We start from the raw sequence: 12,666 nt of genomic DNA on the forward strand, positions 1-12,666 counted from the left end.
AATAGAATATACAAAGCAAGTGATGCACAGTGCAATTGCTCACCACCCGCCGACCGATGCCCAGCCAGTCCCCGAGCAGCGGCCCCCCCGGCCAGCTTTCCCCAGTTTATGTACTGAGCACGATGTCCCATGGTATGGAATGTCCCTTTGGCCAGTTGGGGTCAGCTGTCCTGGCTGTGCCCCCTCCCAGCTTCTTGTGCACCTCCTCGCTGGCAGAGTGTGGGAAGCTGAAAAGTCCTTGACTTAATATAAGCACTGCTTAGCAACAGCTAAAACATCGGTGTGTTATCAACATTATTCTCATGCTAAATCCAAAACACAGCACTGTACCAGCTGCTAGGACGAAAATTAACTCTATCCCAGCTGAACCCAGGACAAGCAGTTAATGAGCTACTGCTCAGTGGCAGGAGCAGAATTAAAATCCATGTTTGTCCTTTCTGAGATGAGAGCTGTACTCGTTAGATCAAGATGTCTAGCAGAGTTCAGAGATTAATTTCATTTTGGAAAAAACCTGAACACCTACTCTCAATGTCACTTGCATGCAATTTATGGAGTAAATTGGTTGCTAAGTTAGAAGGGGTCCTGAGGGATTTGACTCTCAAGCCTGTGCTTTGGCTACTCTGCTGAGCTGCTTATGCCACCCACAGTGCATTACTCTGCTGAGACTTGGTTGTTTTTTATTGAGAAGTGAAAGGGAGCTTGAGCCTGTAGGCTCCAAACGATATCAGTGGCTTTGGATAAGCCCCGAAGACTGTCGTGTATGTTTTCATTGCCGTTCACTGCCTAGTTCACTAAAAAAGATGAGTTTTCAGTATTCTTCCATTTGTCTGTTTGATGTTGGTGGCAACTCACCACCTAAATTGCTTAGTATTGGTTTTGCTCATTGGAGAATCGGGTAACAAAGTGAGCAGCGGCACACAACACTGCTGAATGCCATGGTCAGAAGCACTGCCATTCCTCAGACATCAGCAGGAATGAAAGCCTGCGTGCTGGTCAGACGGAGTAGACAAGGTGTGTGTTGGAAGCACTGCTGAACTTGAATGAAAAGCATTTTCATTCGTAGTCAGAATTGCTGCATGTGATTTCCCAGCAGCTTTCCAGCTTCCAGCTTAGAGGTTAGTGAACACGACTTGTAACAAATGGGAAACTGAAGCTAATTCAACTTTTTGCAGCATTAGTCTGAAATGTTAGTTACAGGTTTTTGGATTTATTTATTTTTATATAAAGTACAAAGGATCTTGCTGACAGTGGCTAGTGAAGAGTTTAAGAAACAAGAGAGAAATTTCAGTTAAAAGGCCTATTTGTCAGGGTAACAATTTTGGGGAATTGTTGTGAAGGATTTTTGCTTTTTTTAGGCAGTGTTTCCTCCAATTATACAATCTTGGCTTATGGGTCTGAATTTAGTTCCTACTTCAGCAGGCATCATGACTGAAAAGTGGATGTCAGAAGTCTTAAAAGGATTAGTGCTCCATATATAACCAATAAAATTGATTTGTGAATTAGGGGTCCCCTTCCCAGAAGTAATAAAGTGTTTTTTTCTGCAAGCAGTGAAATTTCTTTCTTATTGCTGTCAGTGTAGTCATTCTGTATCAGTGTAAGGTATCGACAGTGTGCTCGGGGCAACAGCAGAAAAGGGCAGAGATTAAATAAGGGGAAGGGAGCAATCTCAGTTGAGTAGAGCTGTTCCAAACCAATTGCAAATGCAATAAAACTATAAGGCCCAACCCTGCTCTTGGAAAAATGTTCCTAGTAACTTCAGTAACAGTGCAATGATTTTATATGATGTTGGTAATGAAAATACGTCTCAGAGGTGCTGAAACCTGTACTTCTTGCACACTGGGACTTCAATACAGTATGATAATTATCCAACTCGGAAAACTTCCCTTCCTCTACTGATTGATTAGCGCACACTTCAGGGTCTCAGCTGGTGTAGAACACTGGCTAACAGTCCGTTTCTGACTGAGCAAGAAATACAGAAAATACCAAAACCCTGCACTGCAGTGAACGCTAAAACAAAAGCAACCGAACAAAACCAGTTGAAGAAATTTGGAGTGGAAGATCTCTGGTGAGCAAGGTTTACTTCTCAGGAATTAGAATTAAACTGTAAGAACAGCAAAAGGGAAGAAAAATCCTTTTTTTAACAGGAGATTCAAAGGGTGAGTGCATGTTAAATGGACAGCTTGATTAACAATTAAGGAATAAAGTTAACGTTGTTCTTGCAAGAAGTGTATCAGAAACATTTTCTAAGGATTTTCAAAGGACTCCACCCTCCCCGCCCTGACGACGGGATTCATACGCGAGTGCTCAGGTGAGTGGGACTATATATGAACTTACAAGGACCGGCAACGTCTGCAGAGCAGAAGCAGGCTGTTAGCTTGCTTCTAATTTCAAAGGCCAGAGCATGAGAAGGGGCACACAGGAGAAATTTAGAGGGTCCTTTTTAAGGCAATGGCCATTCTGTTTTCTGACACGTTAGGGCGCAAGGACAAAGAAACATTTTAGCAAGGTTTATGAAGTCCTGGTGGGGCTGGACCTCAATATCTGCAAAGTAAGACCTGCCCCTGCCCCAAAGTATTGCTGCTTCATAGACAGTGTAAAGCTCAAGCGATGGCAGTGACTTTTTTTTAAGGTTGCACATTTAAGTCATGCAGTATTCCTTCTCCAAAAACAACATGTATTTGATTGCGCTCTATATCTTAGTGTACTAGAACTAATCTACTAAAATATTCATGTAGCAAGGAAAAATGGGAATAAAAAAATATAAAGTATGTGCACTGTGTCGGAATTAATGTGCCTAGTGAACATTAACTTTTGTATTTCTAAGATTTTTTAACCATGCCACCTTAATGGTGTTCTGACACAGCATTTTACATTTAGTATTTTTCTTTTTTAAAGTTCAAAGACAAAATGAAATAAGGATGGGAAGGGGAGGGGTAAGTGGAAGAAAATAAAAGAGAACAGAAAATAAAAGGAACAACAGAGCTGAGTACTTTGCTTGGTGGGTAAAGCTCATAAACACCTTGAACTAATAATTTCATACATAGGATGAAATTCGGAGCATGCAAGCATAGAAAGCTATGCAATAATTAGGCAAAAAAAAAAGAAGTCTTAATGAGATTTAAGTGATACATATGCAGAGCTGACCCTTAGGTAGTCTTAAATTTCACCCTCACATGGCTGCTCTTCTAAATGGCTGTGCCTGAAACATTAATGCATTTGCATGAAAAATCCCGCATGTCTGTATTTTGCTTTCATTTTTAGTTATGTATTTCTGCTGCACACGTGCTGAACCCTGTGCTTAATAGTGAGTGGTCTTTATTAATACCTTAGGCATTTGTGGTGTTAAAGGCTCCTGAAAAATCCAAACTATAAGAATGATTTTGAAAACATTGAAATCGAGTACCTAACTCTATTCTGCCCCCAAGTACAAATTACAGATGAAGCTTTTTATGCTCTGACTCAAAAAGAAATAATGAAAACTTATTTTTGGCAACAAACCAGCTGGGGAAAATTATCTTCCAAGCTGCAAATTTTATAAAACCCGAGAGTGTAAGAACAAAAGAGAAAAAAGAAAAAAGGGTGGTTTGTAATGAAGACAGTTTTACAAGTGTAGGTGTGTTGGGCATACTAATCACCTGCTGCATCAGGTTAGAGAGGACATCTAAACCATCATGGAATCTGAATGTACCTAATCCATCTTCCAGGCGTTCGCCTATCCTCCCCCCCAGTCTGCCCCGAGTCCTGCACAGATGCATTTTCCTGAAGGCACAAGGGCTCTGTAAGATCATACAGGTCTTTCGGCACAAAGTTTATTGCAAGAGGTGGTCTGCTGGCAGCTCCCCAATGGAGCACCTCTTATGTAAGAGTTGAGGCGATAAACTTTAAGCTTAACAGAGAAAAAAACCCCCAAACATCCTTGATTCATGAAAATAAACTTCCATCAGCTGTTTTAAAATTGTATCTTTTAAAAATGCATTTTTTAGTTAAATAGGAGAGCTCAAGCTTTAAGGTATTCCTTCATTTTCTGGCTGAAAAAACTCTTTGCAGAGTTAAATTGAATTGTGCAGAAATATTCACGGCCAAGGACATAAAGATACGAATCTATACGGGGGGGGGAAAAAAAGATTCCAGATTCTTCCCCATCCTGGATTTCCCTATAAACCTGAAGCCTATGCAGTACTTCAACATACGCTTTTAATCAAGGATATAACGAAGTGTGTGCTCAGGTCACTGAAATGAACGAGATGTCTTGTCTCTAAGTTTAATTAAAAGATTTCTTTTGACTTGTGTTGTACAAAATTCTCATTTGTTTTATGTTTGTTGTAATTACAAGTGGTCTCTTGTCATGCAGCTCTATGCAGTTCTCTCCTGAACCTGTACTTTAATTTGTGTGAGGCGGTAAAAGGCACAAGTAGGACATTAATCTCCCTAAAACAACTTCCTCTCTTGCATAGGTTTCCAGCTAAATTGAAATCTGCTAATTTCTGAAAAATGTAGCTTTAGCGAGCGTGGACTGACTTTTAGTTTTCTCACTACCCCTGTTCCCTTTACGGCTCTCTTGGCTTCTTTATCTATAATTGTACCATAGACTAAATTCACTGAAATATTTTAAACACATGTTTAATTGTAAGCATGTGCTTAAATCCTGCGGGCTACAACAGGAGTTAAGTAAGTGTTTATAAGTGCTGTGGTAAGTAAGTAGGGATTAGATCTATCTGCCTTGTTGCTTCAGGATGTTTCAAATGGGGACGGTTCCCTTCTTCTTGCTTTCTGTCTTGTACCACCAAAATAGTACTCGGCTGCCCAGGAGGAAGGGTTTGTCCTTTGATAGCTGTCGCTGAAAATGTGGTGCCTGGCTGTGCAAAGGTTCGATTTCTATTCAGCCTTGACAGGCAAAATTGCACTGGGCTGTCTAGTTAGCAGTGTCTTGACAGCAAGAATGTTTTGCCCTGTGGGATTCATGGGGGTTTTTGAGCGACCACAGAGTGGACAGACATCATGAATGCGTTTGGGTTGCCCGGTGCTGTGAACTAGATGTATAGCACTCACTGGGAAAAAGTGAGTGATGACTTACTAAATCCCTTATTGGTCACCTGGCCCTGCTCTATTTTACACCTGCCTTTACCGGGTCAAATTGATGTGAAAACGAACTGTGGAGGTGTTTATTGTTTTAATCAAAAAGCCAGATGGATTAGGCTAAGAACAGAAGGACTGGCATCTCAGATTAAACCAGATGGACTGGGGGTCCATCCAACCCCGTATCCCCACTATAACGGTCAGAGTGATTCTTCTCCAAATACATACTCCCACCTTTCAGCACACAAAAGACTAGGGGCTTCCTGCACAAGCGGCTGCATCTGAATTGTCACATTTAACGATCCACAACAGAACTATCTTCCGTGAATTTATAGGATCCTTTTTAGATGTCCATAGCATCCTGTGGCAAGGACTTCCATAGAGTAATCCGTTTGTCTTCCTAATTTTTCTGTGATTACACTAGAAACACTCTGTAGGGCTATTACTACGACACTCTTGAAGTCAATATTACAGGGTATATGCAGACACAAAAGTACAATTCTTTAGAGCAATTCATTAGCATGAATCAGAGATGATGCTCTGAGGGCTTCATAAGGAGAAGACAATTGTGTGGGATAAGCAATAATCTTTGTGAGTTAAATTTCGTCAGCTGTGCCTCTTTCTTGGAAGTGGCTGAGTGGTATGCAGTTGCAGAGAGAGATATTAGCAATGTTTACGTCAAAGCAGAACACAGATGCAAGAATTGCCGGTACCTCTTCTACAGGTCCTGAGTGAGGTGTGGCCGCCCTTAATTCCTGTTGCAGATGAAGGAAATGAGCTCCTTGTAGGAAGTGCATAGTTCTTTGGTCTTTAATGTAGAAAGCTGTGAATACACTGAAGAGACATGACTGCGATCTTACAGTTCTAAATGCAATGCCTTTGTTTTCTTTGTGGTTCCCTTTGTTTACTCTTTATATAAAATTTGGTCCACAGAATTCAGCTGCTGCAGAAAACTTTCTGTGATCATTTAGTTCTCTGGTATACCACAATTTCTTTTCATCTACTGCTATAACAAACGTACTGTACATAGCTCATTAAGGCAAAACCAAAAATCCCTCTTATTTTCTCAGTGCTATTAGCATTTCAGCCAAGTCCTCCAAGCTAAGCAGAGTGACCATATGTCAGTAGGGACCTCCAAGAAACAAAGCTATTTCAATATTTGGCATACGTTTCTCTGAATCAACTCCGAACAAAGCAGGGTGGTAGCAGAATAATACCGTGGTGTTAAAGGATTTGTATTTTGCAGAGGTGCATCATGTTTCTTCCCATTTGTGGTGATTAAAAATCCCGAGTCACTTTCTATAAGAGAAATATTGTGTTGTTTTGACTTAACTATAGTGCTGAGCAAATGTATTTTGAATTTACTATGCAGTAGTTTTAGTTTTTCCATGTGATGCTGCCTTTGTTCTCAGTTTCTGCCCTCTGATTTTGACTCACACTTGACTCCTCACTGACAAAATGATGATACTTCACTGTAAACTGAAGGTATGGCTGCCGTAGTTATAGGACCATCTCTCCATCTCTTCCCCTACACCCTCAGTTACTGACTCTCAATCTGTATTTATCCCATGTCATACCAAAGTTCTGGTATCCCCATTTTCATAGTTGAGGAATGAGTAATTAAGAGACTTGCCCATTAAAAGAATTCTATGGTGAAGAGAGTCATGCACAGCCTGCCTCGCTGCCAGAACATAATTGATAAACTCCCTGGTGTGTGGGCTGGAATTTGTTGAACTGTCTCATCACATTTCCTATTTTCGTTTTCTTTCAGACTAACAGCTAAAGCCGTTGCTGTTCTCTTACCAATCTTGGGGAGCTCGTGGATCTTTGGGATTTTGGCTGTCAATGCCCATGCATTAGTATTTCAGTATATATTTGCCATTTTCAATTCACTACAAGTAAGTACCCAGTGGGAAAGTTTATGACTACCGAACTGCTGCTGAGATCCAATAAATGGATCATTAGTAATGTTTTCACATGCTTGTGTTTACTGGATTTTTTCTATGTTCCTTCCTCTGTCTTTTTAGTCTGTGCTGACCATACAGTGCTGGCAATTGTTCAGTCTGTATGAACAGAACTTTTATCCTACTCCTTAGTGTTTCCAGTAGCAATAATTAAATAAATGAGACAGTGAGCTTGAGAAATGAAATTCATTCTTCCGGCACCGTGTACCACAGGCAAGATTCTTCAACAGACATACCAGAACAATTTTTCAGTGTCAGTTTGAGGCTTCGTTACGGAGACTAAATGAAAGCGAACAGAAGTTTGCGGGACATGTGCGGCATAAGGAGAAAAGTGGAGCTATTCTGCATGCTGCACGTGGCTTGCGTGCAGGCAGCTAGACCCTCATCTTCTTAATACACCAATCTAGAAAAATAGCTCTGTCCAGGAAGGAATGTAAGCATCTGCTTAGCTTTAAGCAGACATTTCAGTAGAGGCATAAATCTATAGGTGTGTTATAATTCTTACCTGAATAATGGTTACAGAGGGGAAGGAAAAATGAACTCCTGTAAATCCTTTTTTGTCTCAGGATCAAATACCATTATGGTCGCAAAAAGAGCTCAACAGAATTCTCCCCATAAGCTGATAAGAAAAGTTCCAATTTTCATCCAAAATAAAAAACATGTTTGGCTGAATACTCCCCAAAAGAAAATAAAGTTATTTTGGGAGGGAAAGGAGATGGGACTTTTTCACTTTCCATTGGACAAAAAGCCCAAAGATAGCAAACTTCTTCTGTGAGAATTTTCCTGATGCTAATACCTCGGTTTTTTAATGTGAAAATATTGATCTGGTGTTTCCCAAAGAGCATTTCCCTCTGCCTTTGTCTGTGCAAGCACAGACAAAAAGTTCTCTTGTTCTCATGAAAACAGAATTCCTCCTTCTTTTCAGCCAGATTTCTCCGTTAGCACCCCAAGGTTTAGGAGGTGCTGTTTTACAGGAAAAGGTCCAGACAAGCCTCGTAGTAGCCTAATGCTGCAGGGTTCTCCGGTTTAACATGGGACACAATTTGGCCTGCTCTTCGATATTTATAGATCTCCAGCTACTCAAAACCTGCTTTATACAATACTCTCAGAAATACATTATTGTATTTCATCCTTCACAGTCAGTCTTCACCCTTCTCCCTTTTATCTGTTTTCAGGGATTTTTCATGTTCCTGTTTCACTGTCTTCTGAATTCAGAGGTATGTAACCAAATGGTGTTAACAAATTTGGTGTTGCCAAATTCAAGTAACGTGAGTATAAAACAAGAAAATACATTTTCCATTATCGCTGCCTGCTATGCCACTGATTTCTTTTTTCTTTCAATTAATACATGACTGTTAGTGACTTTGTGACTCGTGGAGTTTTGACCCATGCTTGACATTTCTTTTATTTAACGTAAGAAAGGTTTAAAAAAACAAAAGGTAAGAGAAGGCAGCTCAAGACTAAGGGAAGAAGCACTCCTGAGGGCTGGAGGGGCTGAGCAGGGCATGGGCTGTGCTCCTAAGGGAGGATGCTTAAATAGTGGGAGCGGGACTCACTCTGGCAGTCCCCGTTGGGGGGCCTCGGGGCTCACTCTGGCAGTCCATGTTGGGGGGCCTCGGGCTTTGTTACATCTGCAGTTCCAGAGAGGAAAATAAATATTATTCTCAGCAAAACATACTTTTGGAAGTTGCTCATGCAATCCTTAATGGGAAACCAAACAGAGTAGAACATATTGCAGGTATTTTCCTTGGCAGGAAGTTCAGGTTTTGGTAGTGGACCAAGAGGCATCTTCTTGCATTAAGGCTGTCTCAGAGCAACTGGGGTAAAGCCAAGGCAAGGCTGATGTAAATGGGGCTTGTGGAGACCATCTCTGCTGGGCCTGGAGCTTGCAGACATGCCATCTTACCACGGCAGACAGCAGAAAATGTTCAGCAGCGTGTATTACTGATAACAAAAGTTTCTTATGAAAACCATTTCCAGCACGCTGATGGGGGGTACTGCTCAGTGAATACCCCCATAGCTTTGATTCTCCCATAGCTCGCTCTTCTGGATGCTGCTAAGGAGCTCTGCCCCATGGCCTGCTGCTTCTGCCTGTGCAACAACAGCACTCCAGCTGTTCGGTGGAGACGTTATTATTTATTGATATTTGCCAACCTATTCAGTCTTAGAGCATTGATACGATCTTTGCTACAATCAGTTTGGAGAGTCAGGACTGACTATGAAATTCTTGATCTTTATTGAAATCAACTAAAGTTAAGCAGGCAGGTTAAAGGTAAGGAGGAAAAAATATTTCTTTACTCTATTCTCCCCCAGGCTCAGAAAGCTTTCTTCCTGCTGTCAAGCTTCAAATGCCTTACATCAAATACAAATATTTGAATTGCTGCCATTTTTTCAGGAACCTCATGAGAAATTAAATTCAGAAACTTTTCAGAATTTGTATCCTCCAAAACCAGTTCATATATAGCTAATGCGAACTGTCATTTTTGGAGAGCAGGTCTTATTGGCTCCATCGTATGCTGTGCATATCTAAAATACTTCTTGAGCTAAACTGCGAGAATTCTTCTTGAGAATTTCGTACTTACCATAAAAGTAAAACTCAGATACTGTAAAGCGAAATCTGCAGATATTTCCAAGTGGTTGGGTAAAAAAGAGAGCTTTATTCCCAGTGCGCCTGGACAAGAAATGCACACACATTATAAAGAAGCACAGGAGAATGGGTTTGATGGGGACCTGAGCAGCCTCTCCCGCAGCACACATCCAACGTGCCAGTGTCACCCCGACAGCTCAGCCATCGAAGCCCCTCAGCCTCCCTCAGCAATTTGGCTCTGTGCCTCATTAGCCTTACTACTGCCACTCCTAAATTGTAGTTTTCATCTCTCTTACTGCAGTTTGAGCTTCTTATTTCCTATTTTAGCTACTACTCGTGTAAAGAGTAGATAATTCCCTTCCTCTCCGCAGGAAAGGGAAGACCGTAAGACTTACCCTGCCTTCCCCCAGGCTCCTTTTTTGATTAAACAACCTGAGCTTCTCGTAACGTGTGATCATCCTCACTGCTCTCTTCAGTGCTGTCTCCAGCTGGTCCCTGTTCTTCCTGGGACGCTGGACACAGTGCTGTAGCTGAGGCCATGCCAGTGCAGAATAGGGAGGAAAGATTGCTTTGTGTGTTTTGCAGACTATGCTCTTCCTGACAAGATGTTCTTTATCACAACATCGTAACACTGGTCAATCACTTCCAGCCAGTAATCCTTGATAAATCTCACCTACTTGCCTAAAGAATTACTGTCTCACCGTCTTTTCTTTATGCAGCTGATAATTTTCGCCTTGGTGCAGAATCTTCCTACATCTATAGAGAATTTCATCCCGCGTCTTTAAATAATTTCAGTTTTCAAAAGGCTGGCAGCTGGCTTACGTCCTCGTGGCATCTGGGTACCATCAGGGCTGCGTCAGCTCCGGGGAGAGCCTGCCCGAACGGGGGAGCTTGTGGTCCAGCCTGGGGCTGTATATTTAGTTAGAAAATGTGAAAGTGTCCTAGTGAGCTGCTGAAATTCATTACCAGGCACCTTATGAAATCTTTCAAACCAGGACTGCAAATACTGGGGATCTATGCTTATATGCCCTGCAGTTTTGTGTTTTTGCTTTTATTATTTTTTATTTTTAACAAGATGAATGGTAATACAGTCATACCTTGGACATCTAGGAGGATAGGATTACCTAGATAACATGAAAAAGTTGCCAATGAAGTGAGACATAAGTGAGGTTATAGAATGCTTTGTATTTAAAGTTTGGGTACTTGAAAAGTAAAGTTAAATTTTAAAATAGGACCGTAAATATAAAGAAAAAATGTGGGGGTGGATTGTTTGTTGTTTTTTAGTACAGTGACGTTAATGTGGAGGAAGGATAATGGGGAAATGATTGTAGGCTGCACCTGTGAAAATAAACACAACTTTTGAAAAAGAAATCTTCTGTCTGGTTTCATTTTTTTCCCCAAAGGTTAGAGCTGCCTTTAAGCACAAAACCAAGGTCTGGTCCCTTACCAGTAGTTCAACTCGCAACATCAATGTGAAACCCTTCAATTCAGACATTGTGAGTATTCCTCCTTTCTTTTTTTTTCCCTATTGTACTTGGAAGTGTTCCACCTTAAACTCTGTTAGAAAGAACAGGACACAAGAGGCACGTGGGTATTTTTAGTACCTAACCTAATGCATAGGTGGAATCAGCAAGTATTAACTTGCAGCTACAATATCTGTTTTGAAAGCAAAGGACAAAATTCTACTTTCTGGTAAACTATCAAACAAAAGTAAACGAAGGTTTATGAACTCTGGAGTATGGTTCAATGAGACTATTCCCACCGATTGTAACAGACTTCATATTACGCATTCAGGCAGCATTTTGGCAATGTATTTGTCTGATGATGATGGCTTTTTGATAGGGCACTTTTACGTTTAAGCCTGAGGAGTAAAATCTTAAATAAATCAACACATGAATATGCTTTTCTAGCTCTCCTTAAATTGTCTTGAGGCAAAAGACATTCATTTTTATAAAGAACCAGACTTCTGAAGCGATAGGTATTATTAAGCGATTGCTGCCAATCACCTTAGATCCTGGCAATAACTGTTTAAAAATCCTTTATAGCATATGCTCTCAAGACACTGTGACAACGCTGTAATGTAAATAGATGCTTTCACGCTTTTATTTCATCCAGACAAGAGTGGTTTAGCAAAATAAATAAATCTGTTTTCAATATTATTTTGTTTTCCAGATGACTGGGAACAGGCCAGGCACGACCCCCACCAAGCTGAACACCTGGGATAAAAGCACCAATTCAGCCAACCGCATTGACTTATCAGCAGTCTGACAGTAATACCAGCTTCTCAGTGAAAACCAAGCCATACATTCAGGACCTCTGACACAGTGTCCACCAGTTTTTTTCTCACCGTTAATACCAGTAGGAAACTGCTTTTTTAATCACTGCCTAATAAATTGGGAATTGCCATATTGTTTTGTTGAGTAAATAGCCCTCATCTGCTTGCCTTCGAAACTGTAACACATTCTACCACTTGGCTATTAGCAATATCTGTAAAAATAACTAGCACAAATATACACTGGATGGTTTTATCAGCAACGATGAAAACACTAGGTACGCCAAAAGGGCGTATTGCTATCCGAATCATTCCAGCTCCCAGAACTGAGGAAAGGCAGCATACCTCTGGAAAGATGGCTTTTTATGCTCTAAAATGAAATGCTTCCCATTGTGATGTTGTAATGGGGCTATTCTGGTCTTGCTGTGCACGCTCTGTTTACATTTATTACCTTACAGAATCCAATTATCAAAGGGAAGCTTATTCAAAATACATAGTGTGGTGATTAATTTAAATGCTACAAGGAAGCCAGGGCTTGAGGGAGAAGCAGGTTCCAGCTGCTCAGCTCCCAGCATTGGCGTGGAATTAGCAAAGCTAATATACACATATGTCTCTATGCTCATAAACAGCATATGTAACATGTAATACTTCCATACGTGGCCTATTAGTATTTTAGATATTCCTGTTTACATCGCATCTATAAAAGGCAGAAATGGCTAAGGTTGTCCTATAGCATTTCTATCGCTGATTTGTGTCTGCTGACATAT

The 12,666-nt window shown here is 40.8% G+C and overlaps 1 protein-coding gene across 1 annotated transcript in view; it reads left to right on the forward strand.

Moving 5' to 3' along the window:
• Positions 1-11,895, forward strand: part of ADGRD1 (adhesion G protein-coupled receptor D1) — a 165,008-nt gene extending 153,113 nt beyond the window's left edge. Inside the window, 4 exon segments of the mRNA XM_019470780.1 lie at positions 6,848-6,974; positions 8,216-8,257; positions 11,031-11,123; positions 11,800-11,895. Coding sequence (XP_019326325.1) covers positions 6,848-6,974; positions 8,216-8,257; positions 11,031-11,123; positions 11,800-11,895 — 358 coding nt within the window.
• The last annotated feature ends 771 nt before the right edge of the window (positions 11,896-12,666 follow it).

This window comes from Aptenodytes forsteri, unplaced genomic scaffold, assembly GCF_000699145.1.
Source record: "Aptenodytes forsteri isolate BGI_AS27 unplaced genomic scaffold, ASM69914v1 Scaffold79, whole genome shotgun sequence".
Taxonomy (NCBI): Eukaryota; Metazoa; Chordata; class Aves; order Sphenisciformes; family Spheniscidae; genus Aptenodytes; species Aptenodytes forsteri.